This window comes from Strongylocentrotus purpuratus, unplaced genomic scaffold, assembly GCF_000002235.5.
Source record: "Strongylocentrotus purpuratus isolate Spur 01 unplaced genomic scaffold, Spur_5.0 spur5_scaffold_20, whole genome shotgun sequence".
In the NCBI taxonomy this organism is placed as follows: Eukaryota; Metazoa; Echinodermata; class Echinoidea; order Camarodonta; family Strongylocentrotidae; genus Strongylocentrotus; species Strongylocentrotus purpuratus.
The window spans coordinates 31,504,264-31,528,504 of NW_022145606.1; the positions used below are offsets into that span (position 1 = coordinate 31,504,264).

The 24,241-nt window shown below is 35.0% G+C and overlaps 1 protein-coding gene across 1 annotated transcript; it reads left to right on the forward strand.

Moving 5' to 3' along the window:
• Positions 1-4,426: 4,426 nt before the first annotated feature.
• On the forward strand, positions 4,427-7,554 carry LOC583806 (monocarboxylate transporter 4-like). The gene is made up of 3 exons (XM_783700.4): positions 4,427-4,741; positions 5,009-5,360; positions 7,415-7,554. Exons 1-3 carry the CDS (start codon positions 4,427-4,429, stop codon positions 7,552-7,554), a joined length of 807 nt encoding a protein of 268 aa, XP_788793.3.
• The last annotated feature ends 16,687 nt before the right edge of the window (positions 7,555-24,241 follow it).

The window sequence follows — 24,241 nt, forward strand, 5'->3', positions numbered from 1 at the left end:
TGTATTTCGTAATGAAAATTACTTTCGCTACCACTCGTCTTATAACGCGAGCAGTACACAGTGCTTAATTTTACAGGAGGCAAGCGAAAGGAAATAGAGCAAAATTTCCCTGCAATTCTATTATGAACGTGTGCTAAGCTGGGGAAAATTACATACCATTGTCTATGCTAGAATATTAGTTTAGTCTTAAATATCTGACATAGCAACTTATATGTTGATATTGTTTGTTGTATTGTAACAGGTGGTAAACTTTGGTAAAGTAACATGCCACTTTGTCAAGTTGGCTCATTGATGACTGACAGGTTACTTAAAAAACTGAAATATTATGGAATAAGGGGAAATGCAATACAGTGGTTTGAAAGTTATTTGTGCAATAGGAAGCAATATGTAAGCGTTGATAATTTTAATTCAGAACATAAAAGTATTTCAGTAGGTGTACCTCAGGGATCTAATCTCGGCCCCCTTTTATTTTTACTTTATATTAATGATGTTTTCATTGATCTGAAAAGTGCATTCGATTCTGTTTCTCATGAACTACTTTTATCTAAATTATCAACGTATGGTGTAAAAGAAACAGAGGCTATTTGGTTTTCTAATTATTTACATGACCGTGAACAATGTGTTAAGGTGAACGATAGTCTTTCCAATTTTAGACCTATATCGAAAGGTGTCCCGCAAGGGAGTATGATATCGCCTCTATTGTTCTCTATATTCATTAATGATGCATGTAATATTAAATTTGGTAATTCTTTTAAACTATGTGTGTACGCTGACGATACCGCTATATTTTGTCGAGGGAAATCATGTTCTCTTGTCCAGAAAGAGTTACAGCTAGCACTGAATAAAATCCTTGCATGGATTGATGATAATCGGTTAACCCTTAATGTAAAGAAAACAAAATGCATGTTAATTGGAACTCAATCTAAAGTGAAAAATAAGAAACTAGAAATGTATGTAAACACCAACAAACTCGAACAGGTTAATGAATTTAAATATCTTGGTTTGATAATTGACTCTTGCTTACGGTGGAACTGCCACATTAATACATTATGTAATAAGTTATCAAGAACTATTGGTTATATCAGACGTATTCAATATCTTTTACCGAAACGTATTTTGTTAATGATTTATAATAGTTTGTTTTTACCGCACATCGATTATTGCAATATTATCTGGGGACAAAGTGCAATGTGTCATATTTCAAGAATTCAAAAACTACAAAACCGTTTTGCAAGACTCATACTTAAAGCTGATTTTTTTTACCCCTCACATCACTATGTTGACTGAACTTTCCTGGCAATCAGTACGTCAAAGAATTAATTACCAAATTTGTTTAAATATGTACAAAATTCAAAATAATCTCACGCCTTTATATCTCAAGCCAATAGTTATCCCGAGAAAGATTTCTATTTATACCAGGCATTCTGCACAATCTCCACTCTTCATTAAAACTCCCCGAACAGATTATTTCAAAAGATCCCTTCACTACCAAGGGTCACTCATGTGGAATAACCTCTCTCCTAATGTACGTGTTAGTGTGTCCCTATTGTCCTTTAAGAGGCAATGCAAGCTTCTCAGTATCCAAAACGCCCTCTGACAAACACTTTTTTTTTTTTTTCTTCTTCTTCTTTCATTTGCAATATTTATTCTTAAACTTTTTTTTTTTTTTTTTTTTTTTTTTTTTTTTTTTTTTTTTAATATTTCATATATTGTATTCGTATTTCTTGTTGTAATTTTAGTTACTTTGTATATCGGTTTTATTTGTATGTATACCATATTAATGTGCAATGTTTTACATGTTTTTAATTGTATAGACAGGGCCCCTTGGAAGAGCAATACTCGTTATTGAAAGGGCCACCCTGTATAAAGAAGACTTGAATAAATAAAAATAAATAAATCTGCAATATGTTAGCAATATTTTATCAGTAATTTTATTTGCAGATGACACAAGTTTATTTTTATCAGGTAAAGATCCAGTTGCATTAAATAATCTATTAAATTCAGAAATGAAAAGCATACAAACTTGGTTTACAGCCAATAAACTCTACATTAATCGCGATAAAACATGTTATATGATATTTAAGAGTAGGAATTGAAGAATACAAGATAATGTAATAAATATTAAACTTAATGATCTAAGTATAAAGAGAGAAACCAGTACTAAATTTCTTGGAGTAATCTTTGACGAAAACTTGAACTGGAAGGAACATGTTAATTACATTGCTTTAAAAATATCTAAATCCATTGGAGTCTTTAATATTTTAAAACACATTTTACCTCTGAAGATTTTAACAAATTTGTATAACTGTATGATTCTATCACATTTTATGTATTCTAATATTGTATGGGGTGGATGCTCATTTTATTTATCACAAAAATTGTTTTTACTACAGAAACGTGCAATACGAGCAATTACCAAATCAAACTATTTAGCACATACCCAACAATTATTTAAAAAGTTAAAAATATTGAATATATTTGATATAAATAAATTACAACTAGCATCGTTTATGTTTTCTTATTCTAAACAACTATTGCCCAATAACTTTCATGACTATTTCGAATATAATTGCAACATTAATAAATATAAAACAAGAAACTCCAATAAAATGTATGTACCGTTTTATATTTTTAATTTTTCAAGAACTACAGTAAGTTTTAAAGGCCCACAGCTTTGGAATGAGTTGCCAAACGTATTAAAAGAAATATCCACTGTTTTTACATTCAGGAAAAAATATAAATGTTATCTTCTTAATTGTGAGTAGTTTTATTTGATCTAATTGCCTTTTATGAGATTTATGTAAATAATTATGTTGTGTTTTTATGTGATTATGCTATGTTATATTATCTGTTTGTTTGATTGTTTTTATTTTATTTTTTTTATTTTGTATAATGTAATTCTTTTGAAGGGTGGAAATATAGGGGATCAACCTTGACAGGCCAATGGCCTTTGTTGATCCCTCACATCCTCCATCCTTCATCCTTCTTTCATCAGTACAATGTAAATGAATGTTTTTTTTTTTGTGGATATATTTATATTGTTTTAATTTATGATTTGTTTGTATATCTTTTGATGTGTTTTTAAAGTGATGTGAAATAAATTGAATACTTGAATACTTGAAACAGGTGATGTCACAAGGGGAATGAGATCTGGAGGTTTTGGGGTAGAGCTTAGCAAGTTTGAAGAAAAAAAATATTTCAAAAAATATTTAAAAATCTATGTAACAAATTCAGAAGTTTACATATCAAAATATGAGCTTCCAAGCTTTGATCTCATGACGACCGCCGCCAGTCAGCCCAAAGAATCTGAAGAAATGTAAAAGGTCTTTTGTCTGTGATGATGCGTGATTACATAATCATTATTGTCGCGTCAAATGAATGTCCTCATCAACTTACATAATAGGGACTTTTAGATTTGCGTGGACTGATAGGTATGACGTCCATTCAAGGCAGTGCATTAAAAGGACGTCGAACGTAGCAATCCACATTGTCTTCGTGCGAATCTAAAAGTCCCTACTATCAGGTGGTGGTGGTCATGATGTGATCAAAGAAAGACTCTCATTATTAGTCCATTTATAGAAGGGTCCATGGTGCAACCTTAGAAAACGGCAGCTGCATGGAAAAATGTGTTTGTAGTTTGGACTCCAGCTCTTAAAACTCCTTGGTCTGATTAATGACTTGTCGCGAGCAGTGCTATTGATCAGGACAGTTTGGCCAACCCGGTTTGCGTTGGACAACATATGGCGACTACTGCTTTGTTGGGCAAGCACAAACAAAATAATAAACACCATGTTGTGACCCAGTGAAACCAAGTTGGCCAAACTCTGTGTATAGATGGCTTTGGTCGCGAGGGGTTCCGACATGCATGCTCGTCGCACGTTAAGGGCGCTCGGAATGTGGGCTTTTACTGCATTTCCCTAAAAGAAAAAAAATCACTAACGACTGACTTCTCAATCCCGTCCGATAAACATGACTTCATTGTTGTGATTGTTTTGATGTTGTTGTTGTTGTTGCAGTTTTTGCCAAACCTAAATATAAAGCAGGTTTGTACACGTAATGAAAACTTATTAAAATAAAGTAAATTCGTTACATCACCATGAAGAAAGTTACTCCATCATTGGGGGGGGGGGGGGGGGAGGTGGAATACGAATGATATTTCTGTGATTGACATAAATTGCTCGTTCCAACCATTTAAAGACTGTAACAAAATTAACTATCCTACGGGGCCTATGACTGATTTCACCATAGGTTCATCAATATTTCATCAATATTTCACCCTTCTCTTCTACCATTCACTTTTTGGAATAATTAAAAAAAAGTTAAACTGAAATATGAACAAGTATGAAGACAAACATTACTGAAACTAATAGTAATATGGTTAAATCATTATCATCATCACTGTTTTTCCGCAGGTGCTGGCTTGTCAATGGCCTACATGCCCACAATCCTTGCATTGAATGATTTCTTTCGGGAAAATTTCGTTTTGGTGAACACAATCACGTTATATGGCTACACCGCCGGATCCATGCTGCTCCCTATTGTAACGGAAAGGTCTTTTGAAGCATATGGCTATGCAGGGGCGTTTATTATCCTTGGCGGTATCGCTCTGAACCTTGTCGTGTGCGGTACAACGATACGCAAGTCATTAAGAAACGCCGCTACAAATGAAGGCGAAATTCATGATGAGGTGAAGGAGAAACGAAATTGCCAATCTGAAAAGAAATTCTTAGAGAAAATGGAAGTAAGGATTCATAAACCTGAGGAGGATGATAGTGGAGAGTGCATTTCGGAGCAAAGAGGTTTAATTCAAACCGAGAGCCGTTGCAAAAGTAAGCATGAGACATCAACAAATGCACGCTCATCGTGGACCACACCCTTCTTTCAGACCTGTAAAGGGTCTTGCGGACTACTAAACGAACGTCTAATTATCTTCGCCTTGCCTATTACTTTCTTGCAATATTACATGGTTTATGCATGGATGCTTTTTCTGGTCCCCCACGCTGAACAGCTTGGCATCCCTCCTTCCAAAGCAATCTTCCTCTCCACAATCGGCGGAATAGGTGGCATCGTCGGTCGAACTGTTTTCATCATCCTCGTCCGCAAAGGGACCAACGTCTATGTTATCTACATCACCGTATGTCTCATATGCACGATATCCTTTCTGTTAGACTTCGTCAGTTCTGCCTACGAGGTGCTAGCTATCTTGGCCTTTGTACAAGGGTTCTCCTTTTTCATCGAGGATGCTATTCCGTGCAGTTTCTTCAAGGATGCAGTCTATGACGATAAAAATGCTGACATGGCCATTGCTCTAAATTTTTTCATGGGAGGACTAGGCGCGACATGTGCAGGAGCATTCACAGGTGCGTAAATTGTAGTCCACTTGTGAAGTTTTTGAAAATCAACTCAAGGACAATACATAATTAGAAAGGATATGGGCACGTGTCCAAATAAAAGGGGCACTTATAAGAAATGAAAACGGGAGCCCATTAAAAGTTAAAGGGGGCATCTCTCATATTTTCTTAAGGGCACTCACCGGAGATGAAAAGAGGCAATTAAAACTGAAAGAAAACCAACGAATCTCAGATTTGAATATAGACAATTATATTAGGTAAAGGGGAACTTATCAGAGGTGGTAAGAGGCATTTCTTTACCTGAAAAGGAGTAATCACCTGAGATTGGAATGGTGCACCTATTTCAAAGGAAAATGGGCTCTTATTGAAAAAAGAAAAGAGGCATTTATCAGAATGAAAAGAGGCGTTTAAAAATAGAGGGCACTTATGAGAGGTGACAAGGGTCAATCATAAAATATGAAAAGGGGCACCAATCAGAAGAGGAAAGGGCACTTATAACAAAAGAAAAGGGCACTTGTGAAAGTTAAATAGACGCCTCTCAAATTTGTATAGGGGCAATTATCATCGGTGAAGGGGCATGTATTAGAGGTGGTGAGAGGCACTTAAAAGACTGTGAAACGGGCACCTATTGGAAAAAATAAAGTTGGAATTAATCTTAAGTATGAGTGGGCACCTTTCTCAATTGACAAAGTGTTAGAAGCGGCCTTGACCCCCGCCCCCGGCTCCGCCAGCTGTGTCCCATGACTAACACCATTAAGTAGTGTACTGGAATGGCGTATTAGCAGCTCACTAGAAATGCTGATGACAGAAAATAGGGGCATTTACACTGTGTTCCAAACACGGCAAAAAATGCCAAACCGGAGCCTGACCGCGATGTTACCAAGGGCAACTACGCTTTACCGCCAAAAAATGCCAAGCCCGAAACATTCCAAAACGAAGTGTGATCTTTTGGCGTGTTTTGGCGTGTTTTGGCGTGTTTGGCAAGTATGAACGCTCGCAGTTGTAACATCGCGATGTTAGGTCACGTGACTTTGGGAGCGGAGCTAGATGTCGTCCTTGAAGAAAATAATAGAACGATGTAAACAAAGAAAAACATAAGAGAAGGTGATAGAAGGAAGAAACAAAGAATAACATAAGGAAAGACAGAAAGAGAAAGTGATAGAAAGAAGAAACAAAGAATAACATAAGAGAAGGTGATAGAAGGAAGAAACAAAGAATAACATAAGGAAACATAGAAAGAGAAAGTGATAGAATGATAAAAAACAAAGAATAACATAAGAGAAGGTGATACAGAAGGAAGAAACAAAGAATAACATAAGGAAACACAGAAAGAGAAAGTGATAGAAGGACGAATCAAAGAATAACATAAGGAAAGACAAAAAGAGAAAGTGATAGAATGATTAAAAAGCAATGAATAACATAAGGAAATACAGAAAGAGGAAAGTTTTTGCATCGGAGTGCCGCGCATGCGCATCACCAACTTTAACAGGCCAAAACATCACTGAGTGTTTCAGTCGGTGATGTTTCCGCACAAGTGTAAACGGGTGCGAGAAACATCGCGATTTTTCAAAATGAGGTATTTGACAGTATAACTGCGCCTAATAATGGAGAAACCAGTGTCTCAAGGTTAATTTCATGGTCACCCAGGCGCATTTATACTGTCAAATACCTCATTTTGAAAAATCGCGATGTTTCGCGCACCCGTTTACACTTGTGTGGAAACATCACCGACTGAAAAGCTCAGTAATGTTTTGGCGTGTTTTAGTAGGTAATGCGCATGCGCGGCACTTCGATGCAAAAATTTCCTCTCTCTGACTTTCCTTATGTTATTCTTTGTTTCTTCCTTTTGTATCACCTTCTCTTATGTTATTCTTTGTTTTTTATCATTCTATCACTTCCTCTTTCTGTGTTTCCTTATGTTAGTCTTTGTTTCTTCTTTTTGTATCATCTTCTCTAATGTTATTCTTTGTTTTTTATCATTCTATCACTTCCTACGCTTTGTCGTTTAGCATTAAAACTCCCTGACTGATAATTATTATTCTGTTATCATGATCATTTTGTAGGTTATCTGTATGATATCACCCAGTCGTTCACGAAGGTGTTCATCATCGGAGGCGTCATCAAAGCCCTCATGACCGTCCATCTCTTCATCGTAGCGATCCTCATCAAGAGACGACGGATAAGAAATAAGCTTCCAGTCTGAACACAAGTGATTTAGGAGGGGGTAAAACCTACCCACCTCCTCTGTTTTGGGAACGTAAGATGCATACGTTTTGGACACAAGTATAAACATTAATCCTCCTTCTTTTAGCTATTGGTTTTATTGCATTTGTTCATTAATTTTTATACTAATTCCTCTAGTACCTAGACAAGTTTTTTTTTTTTTATTACTCCTGTTTTTTTTACCATGCTTGCATATCTCAAAATTGTATGAATTTTGTCTGCGCTAATCTTATGCAAATTTCTACATCCGCCCCTGCTATAAAAGTCTGTTATTATTTCATTTTTGTTGTTGTTGGATGTCTTTACTCTGTGATCTTTCGAGAACTCTGTTTTGTAAATATTACAAACCGGTACTCCTAATCACAAGCTTCATTATTTGTATGATATCAGGAATCATGCCTCCACAATTTGTATGTAAATGTTTTTTCTTCTAATTTGTGATAGAGAATACGGAAATGGGGGGAGGGGATTTATATATTACAGTAAGTTTTCGATCAATCTTAAGGGTTTAAATTCGGGGATGAAATTAATCTTGCTTTTTGATACAAGCATTTTTATGTATAAATATTATCATAATCAACTAAAGTTTTTAAGAGAATGTTCTGGGAAGAGGTGCAAAATAACTTGTGAGCGTTATCATTGTCATTATGCAAGTGTGGAAGAACATCATGTAAAACATGTTCCATACAAAATATGGGTTTTCGAATGGCTTAATATTCGGAAAAAATTGGAATTGTTTTTAAAAGTAATACAATCTAATTTTGATGTAAGTGATGTACACAAATATCGGAGCTACAGAAACGCATTAACGACTGTTCTTCGCAATACCAATATAAATAATTGCAGTGGTATGTTAGCTGAGAACAACAATAACACTAGTAAAACGTGGAACATCATAAATAAATTACTATCTTGGAGAAATAATGGTAACGAAGGTTCTAAGGTAGAAAAAAATGATAAGGCGTATTAATGGAAATGTTGAGGTTCTGACAACTGATTCTGAAATTGCCAATGTATTTAATGATTTTCTTTGTAAACATCGGTCCAAATCTAGCATCAGCAATACTTTATGTACTCACATTTTTGGAAGATTATCAGAATAATAGTGTAGATCAATCCCTTTTTTGGAAACCGGTCACAATGAAGGAAGTTAATGACTACACGTTGGCTCTAGATGAGAAGAAAGTTTGTGGTTACGAGAACATTCTAGTTCGCCTGATTAAGGATGGTGCATCTATTTTGGCTGAACCATTAACACATATCTTCGATCTTTCATAGGAAACAAGAAATTTCCCTGATCCAATGAAAATTGCTAAAGTCACTCCACTGTTTAAGAAAGTTAATAAACATGAAACAGTGAATTGTAGACCCATTTCTGTCTTACCAATTTTGGGTAAAGTATTAAAACAAATGTTAATGTTCGATTGACCAGTTTCCTAGAAACGCATAGCATTTTATATCACCATCAGTACATTTTTAGAAAAAAGAATAGTACTAAATTATCAGTAAATAATCTTATGAATACGGTTTTGAAAAGTATAGACAAATGATGTGTTACGCTTGGTGTGTTTCTTGACTTTCAAGAGACCTTTGACACAATAAACCATAACATATTATTTAAAAAGCTATCCTATTATAGCATCCGAGGACATGCACTAAAATGGCTCGAAAGCTATCTTAGTGACAGAATGCAGTTTGTGAAATATATGGAGTCATCATCATAAAGTAGATATATCAAATGTGGTGTACCACAAGGTTCTGTCTTAGGACCAACTCTGTTTTTTTATTTCTATAAATGACCTGCCAACTGTGACAAATTATTTCAATATCAGACTATTTGCAAATGATTCTAATATTTGTCATAATTTTCCCAAAGGTGTATATCAAATAGATGAGTGTGAAGTAATCGAAAATTTAAAATCAATACAGAAATGGTGCACTGCAAATAAGCTTATTATCAATGCGTCTAAAAACAATTTCATGTTCATTAGTAGTTGTATTAGAAAGACCGTGCTTAGAGGGAGATTAAAAATATCTGAGGCATAATTAAAAGAAGTGGAGGAAGCGACATTTGTTGGTATTACCATTAACATACATTTAACTTGGAATTCACTTACAAAATCTGTTAATGACTGTATACGGAGAAAGGTCGGTATCCTCCTTAAATTACGGCACTTTGCCCCTAAACATAATGATTTTGTATAAAGTTCTGATACAGCCACATATTACATATGGCATCGAGGTTTTGGGTTGTACTTATAAATCACACTTGAATTGTATATTTTATACTCAAAAGATGGCTGTACGTGCTATAACTTTCAAGCCACATCGTTCTTATACTAATACACTGTTTCATGACCTCAAATTGTTAAATGTTTTTAAATTGCATAAATTATCTATTTAGGTGATACGTAACGAAGTCAACGTATCACCTTTTGATTTCGTCAAGATTTTTCTTTATTATTATTATTATTATTATTAGGTGATACGTAACGAAGTCAACGTATCACCTTTTGATTTCGTCAAGATTGTTATTAGGTGATACGTACGTAGACGTATCACCTTTTGATTTCGTCAAGATTTTTATTATTTATTTATTTATTTATTTATTTATTATTATTCTTCCTCGAATTTGTTCGCAGGATATCTCAAGACTGAATAAAACCATTATCATGAAACTTGCTATGATGATAGATCTTAGTCTAACTTAGAACTGCATGACTTTTTAGAGAGTCAAAATTATCGTGACGTCATCCAGGCGCCATTTTGTGAAAATCAACTAATGATCATATCTTCATGACGGAAAAGTATTTCTCATTCATAATTATCACGATTAAGATAAATATCCGTCCGGTCAAGTTGAGGTCACTAAAAGTGCGCAAATGCGCGCGTGCGCGTTCGTCCGCGCGTTTACGCGCGCGCAAAAATTTAAAATGCTCTAAATCATCCCAAATTTTTTTTGCATACGTTTCAGGCCATATGGAGCATTTGATAAAAAAATTACGCACACGCGCATGCGCGCGCGTTTTCGCGCGTACTGGCATTTTGCAACATAGAATCGCCGATTTTTTTCTGTCATCATATTCGGTACATTTTTCCAAGCATTTTGATAATTTGTTCACCTTTTATTTACGCAACGAGCGTCCGTCAAAGTTGACAGCACGCGCGGATTTACGTTATCTTTATCCACAATACATGGGCAAAAACATGCCTACATAAAATTCATTGTAACTCTTTAGAATAGATAGAAACTCCTAATATTTTTTCATATTTGGATAGATTATGAGTCGGAGATATGATTTCATGTCTCATTTTATCCTCAATTAACTCATGACGTCATCATAATGGCCTCCAAACTCAAAAATTCAATTTGCATATTATGACGTCAGCATATTTTTGGAAAATTGATTGTATCTCTGTAAATGTGGATCAATTTTCTTTTTAATTTTGATATGTTCTAGCTGAGACAATTTTCTACAAATGTAATATTCACAATTTTTATTTTTGACAAAAGTATCAGGGTGTATTTTTGCGATTGAAGGAGGCATGTCAATTTTTCGCATTTTGCGTGTATTCTCTATGGGACATGACTTTTTCTCAAAACTGGATCCTACACTCCTGTCTTTCGCGAGCAAAATCTCCGTTGTTTTAGCTTTGTTTTCGCTGAGCTTTGGATATGTTGTAGCTGAGACAATGAGCTATCAAAAGTGTGCCTTTTATTTTTCGATTAGATGCCAGGATCAAGCTCATATTTCACTTGCAAAGTAGGATTTCTGAATTCCATTTCCCGTTTACGTGTAATCGCTATGGGAGATGTTTTGGTATATCGGTAACGCACTTGACTTCCAACCTCGAGATCCCTGGTTCGAGTCCGGGTGTCTCCAACACTTTTTTTTCCTCACTTTTTTTTCCTTTTGACCTTCACTGTACCATCTCCTTTGATTATTTAAACACGTAGATTCGCAAATAATGTCATAAATAACCCTTTTTACTTTATTATTACCCTATTTTCACTTAATCCATTACTTTTTGCGTGTAATCCCTATGGGAGATGACTTTTTCTAAAATCTGGAGTCTACATTCCTGTCTTTTGCGAGCAATATCGCCGTTATTTCGGCTTGGATTTTGTTGATTTTTTAGTATGTTGTAGCTGAGACTATATGCTATCTAAATCAACCCTCATTTTTTCAATAAGCTGTCATGATCGCGCTCATGATCATGATCATGATCATCATGATCATCATTATCATAATGATGATAATCATTTATCAATTACATTTTCATTTCTTTGAATAAGATAAAAATCGTCAAAAGGTGTTCTTCATGATGTAAATTAGAGTCAAATGTGTAACTGGTTACTGCACAGGGTCGAAGGTCATATATTGTTTCAATCTATCTTCCCTAGATCCATGATGATCAAGGAGACACAATTTAATCTTGACATATGAATAGATCATAATGGGAGAAGCATATGAATGGGAGAAGCAGTTTACAAAATAATATATCGTGTAATGCATTATTCGTTATGTAGACCATTATCATACGTATCACCTAATTCGTCTAAGTGACGAATTAAAGTCTAGTTAGGTGATACGTACGTAGACGTATCACCTTTTGATTTCGTCAAGATTTTTATTATTTATTTATTTATTATTATTCTTCCTCGAATTTGTTCGCAGGATATCTCAAGACTGAATAATGCCATTATCATGAAACTTGCCATGATGATAGATCTTAGTCTAACTTAGAACTGCGTGACTTTTTAGAGAGTCAAATTGATCGTGACGTCATCCATGCGCCATTTTGTGAAAATCAACTTATGATCATATCTTCGTAACGGAAAGTTATTTCCTATTCATAATTATCATGATTAAGATCAATATCCGTCCGGTCAAGTTGAGGTCAATAAAAGTGCGCAAATGAGCGCGTGCGCGTTCGTCCGCGCGTTTACGCGCGCGCAAAAATTTAAAATGCTCCGAATCATCCCAAATTTTTTTTGCATACGTTTCAGGCCATTTAAAGCATTTCGCAAAAAAATCGCGCACACGCGCATGCGTGCGCGTTTCCGCGCGTACTGGCATTTTGCAACGTAGAATCGCCGAATTTTCTCTGTCATCATATGTGGCACATTTTTCCAAGCATATTGATAATTTGTTCACATTTTATTAACGCAATGAGCGTCCGTCAAAGTTGACAGCACGCGCGGATTTGCGTTATCTTTATCCACAATACATGGGCAAAAACATGCCTATATAAATTTCATTTTAACTCTTTAGAATAGATAGAAACTCCTAATATTTTTTCATATTTGGATAGATTATAAAATGGAGATATGATTTCATGTCTCATTTGACCCTCAATTAAGTCATAATGTCATCATAATGGCCTCCAAACTCAAAATTTAAATTTGCATATTATGACGTTTGCATATTTTTGGGAAATTGATTGTATTTCTGTAAATATAGATTGTTTTTCTCTTTAATTTCGATATTTTCTAGCTGAGATAATTTTCTACAAATGCAGTGACCACACCTTTCCAGTTTGACAAAGGTATCATGGCGTATTTTTGCGATTAAAGGAGGCATGTCAGTTTTTCACATTTTGCGTGTATTGTCTATGGGACATGACTTTTTCTCAAAACTGGATTCCACATTTCCCTCTTTCGCGAGCAATATCTCTGTTGTTTTATCTTTGTTTACGCTGAGCTTCGAGTATGTTGTAGCGGAGACAATAAGCTATCTCAAATGTGTCTTTTATTTTTTGATCAGATGCCGGGATCATGCTCATATTGCACTTGCAAAGTGGGATTTGAGAATCCCATTTTCCGTTTACGTGTAATCGCTATGTGAATTCTCGCTACCCCAAATAGCGATTCTGCCGAGATCCGGGGAAAATCCTGAAAACGCGCATTGCATTATGGGATAGCTTTTCGACATTACAGCTTCCTGTGCAGGCACTATATTACTAGGCGCGATAGCGCAAACGTAAAACGCCGTCGCCACACAACGTGTATGCACCGAATATGTCGTCTGCTCGGTCTTGTTTTTTTTTTCGCAAATATTTCAACGTTTATTTGAACATTTCGTTCGTTGTTTTTTGCGTCTTTTGACATCAGTGACGATGGTTTTCTTTTGTGAGGCTGCACAGTGCTGGGCTCATGATTCCAAGCGTAAGAACCCTGAAAAATGGGGGTGGATGAAGGCCGTGACTTGGGATGGGACTCTATACCGGAAGTTGTAGTGACGACCCGAGAGAGTGAAAATTACCTCGTCTCGCGAATTTCGAGATTTTCGTACCTATTTAGGGTAGCGAGAATTGTTTTGGTATATCGTTAACGCACTTGAATTCTATCCTCGAGGTCCCTGGTTCGAGTCTGGGCGTCTCCAACCACTTTTTTTCCTTTACTTTTTTTTTTCTTTTTGACCTTTCACTGTACCATCTCCTTTGATTATTAAAACACGTACATCTGCGAATAAACTATTTGCTTTATTATTACCCTATTTTCACTTAAACGATTACTTTTTGTGTCTAATCCCTATGGGAGATGACTTTTCCTCAAATCTGGATTCTACATTTCTGTCTTTTGCGAGCAATATCGCCGTTATTCCTGCTTGGATTTTGTTGATATTTAAGGATGTTGTAGCTGAGACTATATGCTATCTAAATCACCCCTCATTTTTTCAATAAGATATCAGGATCACGCTCATGATCATGATCATCTTCATTATCATTTATCAATTACATTTTCATTTCTTTGAATAAGATAAAATCGTCAAAAGGTGTTCTTCATGATGTAAATTAGAGTCAAATGTGTAACTGGTTACTGCACAGGGTCAAAGGTCATATATTGTTTCAATCTATCTTCCCTAGATCCATGATGATCAAGGAGACACAATTTAATCTTGATATATGGATAGATCATAAAGGGAGAAGTATATAAATGGGAGAAGCATTTCATAACATAATATATCGTGTAATGCATTATTTGTTATGTAAACCATTATCATACGTATCACCTAATTCGTCTAAGTGACGAATTAAAGTCTAGTTAGGTGATACGTACGTAGACGTATCACCTTTTGATTTCGTCAAGATTTTTATTATTAGGTGATACGTACGTAGACGTATCACCTTTTGATTTCGTCAAGATTTTTATTATTTATTTATTTATTTATTAGGTGATACGTAACGAAGTCTACGTATCACCTATTGATTTCGTCAAGATTGTTATTTATTTATTATTATTATTATTATTATTTATTATTATTCTTCCTCGAATTTGTTCGCAGGATATCTCAAGACTGAATGAAGCCATTGTTATGAATCTTTCAATGATGATAGATCTTAGTCTAACTTAGAACTGCATGACTTTTCAAAGACTCAAAATTATCGTGACGTCATCCAGGCGCCATTTTGTGAAAATCAACTAATGATCATATCTTCATAACGAATAGGAATTTTTCATTCATATTTATCATGATTAAGATCAATATCCGTCCAGTCAATTTCAAGTCAATAAACGTCCGTAAAAGCGCGCGTGCGCGCTCGTCCGCGCGTTTACGCGCGCGCAAAAAATTAAAATGCTCTAAATCATCCCAAATTTTTTTTGCATACGTTTCAGGCCATATGAAGCATTTGATAAAACAATTACGTACACGCGCATGCGCGCGCGTTTTCGCGCGTACTGGCATTTTGCAACATAGAATCGCCGATTTTTTTCTGACATCATATTTGGCACATTTTTCCAAGCATTTTGATAATTTGTTCACCTTTTATTAACGCAATGAGCGTCCGTCAAAGTTGACAGCACGCGCGGATTTGCGTTATCTTTATCTACAATACATGGGCAAAAACATGCCTATATAAAATTCATTGTAACTCTTTAGAATAGATAGAAACTCCTAATATTTTTTCATATTTGGATAGATGATGAGTCGGAAATATGATTTCACGTCTCATTTTATCCTCAATTAACTCATGACGTCATCATAATGGCCTCCAAACTCAAAATTTCAATTTGCATATTATGACGTCAGCATATTTTTGGAAAATTGATTGTATCTCTGTAAATATGGATCAATTTTCTTTTTAATTTTGATATGTTCTAGCTGAGACAATTTTGTACAAATGTAGTATTCACAATTTTTATTTTTGACAAAAGTATCATGGTGTATTTTTGCGATTAAAGGAGGCATGTCGATTTTTCGCATTTTGCGTGTATTCTCTATGGGACATGACTTTTTCTCAAAACTGGATTCTACACTCCTGTCTTTCGCGAGCAAAATCTCCGTTGTTTTAGCTTTGTTTTCGCTGAGCTTTGAATATGTTGTAGCTGAGACAATGAGCTATCAAAAGTGTGCCTTTTATTTTTCGATTAGATGCCGGGATCATGCTCATAATTGATAATTTGTTCACCTTTTATTTACGCAACGAGCGTCCGTCAAAGTTGACAGCACGCGCGGATTTACGTTATCTTTATCCACAATACATGGGCAAAAACATGCCTACATAAAATTCATTGTAACTCTTTAGAATAGATAGAAACTCCTAATATTTTTTCATATTTGGATAGATTATGAGTCGGAGATATGATTTCATGTCTCATTTTATCCTGAATTAACTCATGACGTCATCATAATGGCCTCCAAACTCAAAAATTCAATTTGCATATTATGACGTCAGCATATTTTTGGAAAATTGATTGTATCTCTGTAAATATGGATCAATTTTCTTTTTAATTTTGATATGTTCTGGCTGAGACAATTTTCTACAAATGTAATATTCACAATTTTTATTTTTGACAAAAGTATCAGGGTGTATTTTTGCGATTAAAGGAGGCATGTCAATTTTTCGCATTTTGCGTGTATTCTCTATGGGACATGACTTTTTCTCAAAACTGGATTCTACACTCCTGTCTTTCGCGAGCAAAATCTCCGTTGTTTTAGCTTCGTTTTCGCTGAGCTTTGGATATGTTGTAGCTGAGACAATGAGCTATCAAAAGTGTGCCCTTTATTTTTCGATTAGATGCCGGGATCATGCTCATATTTCACTTGCAAAGTAGGATTTCTGAATTCCATTTCCCGTTTACGTGTAATCGCCATGGGAGATGTTTTGGTATATCGGTAACGCACTTGACTTCCAACCTCGAGATCCCTGGTTTGAGTCCGGGTGTCTCCAACACTTTTTTTTCCACTTTTTTTTCCTTTTGACCTTCACTGTACCATCTCCTTTGATTATTTAAACACGTAGATTCGCAAATAATGTCATAAATAACCCTTTTGACTTTATTATTACCCTATTTTCACTTAATCCATTACTTTTTGCGTGTAATCCCTATGGGAGATGACTTTTTCTAAAATCTGGAGTCTACATTCCTGTCTTTTGCGAGCAATATCGCCGTTATTTCGGCTTGGATTTTGTTGATTTTTTTAGTATGTTGTAGCTGAGACTATATGCTATCTAAATCAACCCTCATTTTTTCAATAAGATGTCATGATCGCGCTCATGATCATGATCATGATCATCATGATCATCATTATCATAATGATGATAATCATTTATCAATTACATTTTCATTTCTTTGAATAAGATAAAAATCGTCAAAAGGTGTTCTTCATGATGTAAATTAGAGTCAAATGTGTAACTGGTTACTGCACAGGGTCAAAGGTCATATATTGTTTCAATCTATCTTCCCTAGATCCATGATGATCAAGGAGACACAATTTAATCTTGACATATGAATAGATCATAATGGGAGAAGCATATGAATGGGAGAAGCATTTTACAAAATAATACATCGTGTAATGCATTATTCGTTATGTAGACCATTATCATACGTATCACCTAATTCGTCTAAGTGACGAATTAAAGTCTAGTTTATTTATTATTATTCTTCCTCGAATTTGTTCGCAGGATATCTCAAGACTGAATAAAGCCATTATCATGAAACTTGCCATGATGATAGATCTTAGTCTAACTTAGAACTGCGTGACTTTTTAGAGAGTCAAAATTATCGTGACGTCATCCAGGCGCCATTTTGTGAAAATCAACTAATGATCATATCTTCATAACGAAAAAGTATTTCTCATTCATAATTAACACGATTAAGATAAATATCCGTCCGGTCAAGTTGAGGTCAATAAAAGTGCGCAAATGCGCGCGTGCGCGTTCGTCCGCGCGTTTACGCGCGCGCAAAAATTTAAAATGCTTTAAATCATCCTAAATTTTTTTTGCATACGTTTCAGGCCATATGGAGCATTTGATAAAAAAATTACGCACACGCGCATGCGCGCGCGTTTTCGCGCGTACTGGCATTTTGCAACGTAGAATCGCCGATTTTTTTCGGTCATCATATTCGGTACATTTTTCCAAGCATTTTGAAAACTTGTTCACCTTTAAATAACGCAATGAGCGTCCGTCAAAGTTGACAGCACGCGCGGATTTGCGTTATCTTTATCCACAATACATGGGCAAAAACATGCCTATATAAAACTCATTGTAACTCTTTAGAATAGATAGAAACTCCTAATATTTTTTCATATTTAGATAGATTATGAGTTGGAAATATGATTTCATGTCTTATTTTATCCTCAATTAACTCATGACGTCATCATAATGGCCTCCAAACTCAAAATTTCAATTTGCATATTATGACGTCAGCATATTTTTGGAAAATTGATTGTATCTCTGTAAATATGGATCAATTTTCTTTTTAATTTTGATATGTTCTAGCTGAGACAATTTTCTACAAATATAGTATCCACAATTTTTATTTTTGACAAAAGTATCATGGTGCATTTTTGCGATTAAAGGAGGCATGCCAATTTTTCGCATTTTGCGTGTATTCTCTATGGGACATGACTTTTTCTCAAAACTGGATTCTACACTCCTGTCTTTCGCGAGCAAAATCTCCGTTGTTTTATCTTTGTTTTCGCTGAGCTTTAGATATGTTGTAGCTGAGACAATGAGCTATCAAAAGTGTGCCTTTTATTTTTCGATTAGATGCCGGGATCATGTTCATATTTCACTTGCAAAGTAGGATTTCTGAATTCCATTTCCCGTTTACGTGTAATCGCTATGGGAGATGTTTTGGTATATCGGTAACGCACTTGACTTCCAACCTCGAGATCCCTGGTTCGAGTCCGGGTGTCTCCAACACTTTTTTTTCCACTTTTTTTTTTCCTTTTGACCTTCACTGTACCATCTCCTTTGATTATTTAAACACGTAGATTCGCAAATAATGTCATAAATAACCCTTTTTACTTTATTATTACCCTATTTCCACTTAATCCATTACTTTTTGCGTGTAATCCCTAGGAGAGATGACTTTTTCTAAAATCTGGAGTCTACATTCCTGTCTTTTGCGAGCAATATCGCCGTTATTTCGGCTTAGATTTTGTTGATTTTTGAGTATGTTGTAGCTGAGACTATATGCTATCTAAATCAACCCTCATTTTTTCAATAAGATGTCATGATCGCGCTCATGATCATTATCATGATCTTCATGATCATCATAATCATAATGATGATAATCATTTATCAGTTACATTTTCATTTCTTTGAATAAGATAAAAATCGTCAAAAGGTGTTCTTCATGATGTAAATTAGAGTCAAATGTGTAACTGGTTACTGCACAGGGTCAAAGGTCATATATTGTTTCAATCTATCTTCCCTAGATCCATGATGATCAAGGAGACACGATTTAATCTTGACATATGAATAGATCATAATGGGAGAAGCATATGAATGGGAGAAGCATTTTACAAAATAATATATCGTGTAATGCATTATTCGTTATGTAGACCATTATCATACGTATCACCTAATTCGTCTAAGTGACGAATTAAAGTCTAGTTTATTTATTTATTTATTTATTTATTATTATTCTTCCTCAATTTTGTTCGCAGGATATCTCAAGAATGGCTAAAGCCATTATCATGAAACTTGCCATGATGATAGATGTTAGTCTAACTTAGAACTGCGTGACTTTTCAGAGACTCAAAATTATCGTGACGTCATCCAGGCGCCATTTTGTGAAAATAAACTTATGATCATATCTTCATAACGGAAAGGAATTTTTCATTCATATTTATCAGGAAGAAGATCAATATCCATCCGGTCAATTTCAGATCAATAAACGTGCGCAAATGCGCGCGTGCGCGTTCGTACGCGCGTTTACGCGCGCGAAAAAAATTAAAATGCTCCAAATCATCCCAAATTTTTTTTGCATACGTTTCAGGCCATATGGAGCATTTGACAAAAAATCACGCAAACGCGCATGCGCGCGCGTTTTTTGCGCGTACTAGCATTTTGCAACATAGAATCGCCGAATGTTCTCTATCATCATATTTGGTACATCTTTCCAAGCATTTTGATAACTTGTTCACCTTTTAATAACGCAATGAGCGTCCGTCAAAGTTGACAGCGCGCGCGGACCTGCGTTATCTTTATCCACAATACATGAGCAAAAACATGTCTATACAAAATTCTTTGTAACTCTTCAGAAGAGATAGAAACTCCCAATATTTTTTCATATTTAGATAGGTTATAAGTTGGAGATATGATTTCATGTCTCATTTGACCCTCAATTAACTCATAACGTCATCATAATGGCCTCCAAACTCAAAATTTCAATTTGCATATTATGACGTCAGCATAATTTTGGAAAATTGATTGTATCTCTGTAAATATTGATTGATTTTCTTTTAAATTTTGATATGTTCTACCTGAGACAATTTTCTACAAATAAATAATCCACAATTTTCCATTTTGACAAAGGCATCATGGCGTATTTTTGCAATTAAAGAAGGCATGTCAATTTTTCACATTTTACGTGTATTCTCTATGGGACATGACTTTTTCTCAAAACTGGATTCTACACTCCTGTCTTTCGCGAGCAAAATCTCTGTTGTTTTAGCTTCGTTTTCGCTGAACTTCGGATATGTTGTAGCTGAGACAATGAGCTATCACAATTGCGCCCTTTATTTTTCGATTAGATGCCGGGATCATGCTCATATTTCACTTGCAAAGTAGGATTTCAGAATTCCATTTCCCGTTTACGTGTAATCGCTATGGGAAATGTTTTGGTATATCGGTAACGCACTTGACTTCCAATCTCGAGATCCCTGGTTCGAGTCCGGGTGTCTCCAACAATTTTTTTCTTCACTTTTTTTTCCTTTTGACCTTCACTGTACCATCTCCTTTGATTATTAAAACACGTAGAATCGCAAATAATGTCACAAACAACCCTTTTTACTTTATTATTACCCTATTTTCACTTAATCCATTACTTTTTGCGTGTAATCTCTATGGGAGATGACTTTTTCTCAAATCTGGAGTCTACATTCCTGTCTTTTGCGAGCAATATCGCCGTTATTTCTGCTTGGATTTTGTTGACTTTTGAGTAAGTTGTAGCTGAGACTATATGCTATCTAAATCAACCCTCATTTTTTCAATAAGATGTCATGATCGCGCTCATGATCATGATCATTATCATCATGATCATCATTATCATAATGATGATAATCATTTATCAATTACATTTTCATTTCTTTGAATAAGATAAAATCGTCAAAAGGTGTTCTTCATGATGTAAATTAGAGTCAAATGTGTAACTGGTTACTGCACAGGGTCAAAGGTCATATATTGTTTCAATCTATCTTCCCTAGATCCATGATGATCAAGGAGACACAATTTAATCTTGACATATGAATAGATCATAATGGGAGAAGCATATAAATGGGAGAAGCATTTTACAAAATAATATATCGTGTAATGCATTATTCGTTATGTAAACCATTATCATACGTATCACCTAATTCGTCTAAGTGACGAATTAAAGTCTAGTTAGGTGATACGTAACGAAGTCTACGTATCACCTATTGATTTCGTCAAGATTTTTATTTTTTTTTTTTTTTATTTATTATTCTTCCTCAAATTTGTTCGCAGGATATCTCAAGACTGAATAAAGCCATTTTTATGAATCTTTCAATGATGATAGATCTTAGTCTAACTTAGAACTGCGTGACTTTTCAAAGACTCAAAATTATCGTGACGTCATCCAGGCGCCATTTTGTGAAAATCAACTAATGATCATATCTTCATAACGGAAAAGCATTTCTCATTCATAATTATCATAATTAAGATCAATATCCGTCCGGTCAATTTAATGTCAATAAACGTGCGTAAATGCGCGCGTGCGCGCTCGTCCGCGCGTTTACGCGCGCGCAAAAAATTAAAATGCTCTAAATCATCCCAAATTTTTTTTGCATACGTTTCAGGCCATTTGGAGCATTTGATAAAAAAATTACGCTCACGCGCATGCGCGCGCGTTTTCGCGCGTACTGGCATTTTGCAACATAGAATCGCCGATTTTTTTCTGTCATCATATTTGGTACATTTTTCCAAGCATTTTGATAATTTATTCACCTTTTATTAACACAATGAGCGTCCGTCAAAGTTGACAGCACGCGCGGATTTGCGTTATCTTTATCCACAATACATGGGCAAAAACATGCCTATATAAAATTCATTGTAACTCTTTAAAATAGATAGAAACTCCTAATATTTTTTCATATTTAGATAGATTTTGAGTCGGAGATATGATTTCATGTCTCATTTTATCCTCAATTAACTCATGACGTCATTATAATGGCCTCCAAACTCAAAATTTCAATTTGCATATTATGACGTCAGCATATTTTTGGAAAATTGATTGTATCTCTGTGAATATGGATAAATTTTCTTTCAAATTTTGATATGTTCTAGCTGAGATAATTTTCTACAAATGTAGTATTCACAATTTTTATTTTTGACAAAAGTATCATGGTGTATTTTTGCGATTAAAGGAGGCATGTCAATTTTTCGCATTTTGCGTGTATTCTCTACGGGACATGACTTTTTCTCAAAACTGAATTCTACACTCTTGTCTTTCGCGAGCAAAATCTCCGTTGTTTTAGCTTTGTTTTCGCTGAGCTTTGGATATGTTGTAGCTGAGACAATGAGCTATCAAAAGTGTGTACTTTATTTTTCAATTAGACGCCGGGATCATGCTCATTTTTCACTTGCAAAGTAGGATTTCTGAATTCCATTTCCCGTTTACGTGTAATCGCTATGGGAGATGTTTTGGTATATCGGTAACGCACTTGACTTCCAACCTCGAGATCCCTGGTTCGAGTCCGGGTGTCTCCAACACTTTTTTTTTTCACTTTTTTTTCCTTTTGACCTTCACTGTACCATCTCCTTTGATTATTTAAACACGTAGATTCGTAAATAATGTCATAAATAACCCTGTTTACTTTATTATTACCCTATTTTCACTTAATCCATTACTTTTTGCGTGTAATCCCTATGGGAGATGACTTTTTCTAAAATCTGGATTCTACATTCCTGTCTTTTGCAAGCAATATCGCCGTTATTTCTGCTTGGATTTTGTTGACTTTTGAGTATGTTGTAGTTGAGACTATATGCTATCTAAATCAACCCTCATTTTTTAAATTAGATATCAGGATCACGCTCATGATCATGCTCATTATCATCATGATCATCATTATCATAATGATGATAATCATTTATCAATTACATTTTCATTTCTTTGAATAAGATAAAAATCGTCAAAAGGTGTTCTTCATGATGTAAATTAGAGTCAAATGTGTAACTGGTTACTGCACAGGGTCAAAGGTCAAATATTGTTTCAATCTATCTTCCCTAGATCCATGATGATCAAGGAGACACAATTTAATCTTGACATATGAATAGATCATAATGGGAGAAGCATATGAACGGGAGAAGCATTTTACAAAATAATATACCGTGTAATGCATTATTCGTTATGTAGACCATTATCATACGTATCACCTAATTCGTCTAAGTGACGAATTAAAGTCTAGTTAGGTGATACGTAACGAAGTCAACGTATCACCTTTTGATTTCGTCAAGATTTTTATTATTATTCTTCTTCCTATTATTCTTCCTCGATTTTGTTCGCAGGATATCTCAAGACTGAATGAAGCCATTGTCATGAAAATTTCAATGATGATAGATCTTAGTCTAACTTAGAACTGCGTGACTTTTCAAAGACTCAAAGTCATCGTGACGTCATCCAGGCGCCATTTTGTAAAAATCAACTTATGATCATATCTTCATAACGGAAAGTAATTTTACATTCATATTTATCAAGATTAAGATCAATATCCGTCGGGTCAATTTGAGGTCAATAAATGCGCGCAAAAATGTGCGTACGCGTAGGCGCGCGCGTTAATGCGCGCGTAAAATTTAAAATTGCTTAAAATCGTCTTAAATTTTTTTTGCATACGTTTCAGACCATTTTAAGCATTTCATAAAAAATCACGCAAAACACGCATTTTTGCACGTTTTCGTTCGTCACGGCCGAACGAAAAATAATCCCCCAGCAAAAACTTTTGACAGAATATTCCTCATATTTTTCCGAACAATTTGATACCCTTTTTATCTCTTGATCACTATTAATAACGGAATGAGCGTCCGTTCAAAATAACCGTCCGTACGCACGATTTTTGCAATCCATAGCATATATGGGCAAAAACATGCCTATAAAAAGTCCATTGGGATGAATAAGGACTACCAATTTTTTTTCTTATTTAGATAGAGTATGAGTCGGAGGTATGATTTCATATCTCATTTGGCCATTA

Bases quoted from the DNA above. Each gene is read 5' to 3' on its own strand.
- LOC583806 (XM_783700.4), top strand. From the start codon at position 4,427: ATGGCCTACATGCCCACAATCCTTGCATTGAATGATTTCTTTCGGGAA. The intron at 4,742-5,008 runs GTAAGGATTCAT...CACGCTGAACAG, and splicing joins AATTCTTAGAGAAAATGGAA to CTTGGCATCCCTCCTTCCAA. The intron at 5,361-7,414 runs GTGCGTAAATTG...ATCATTTTGTAG, and splicing joins ATGTGCAGGAGCATTCACAG to GTTATCTGTATGATATCACC.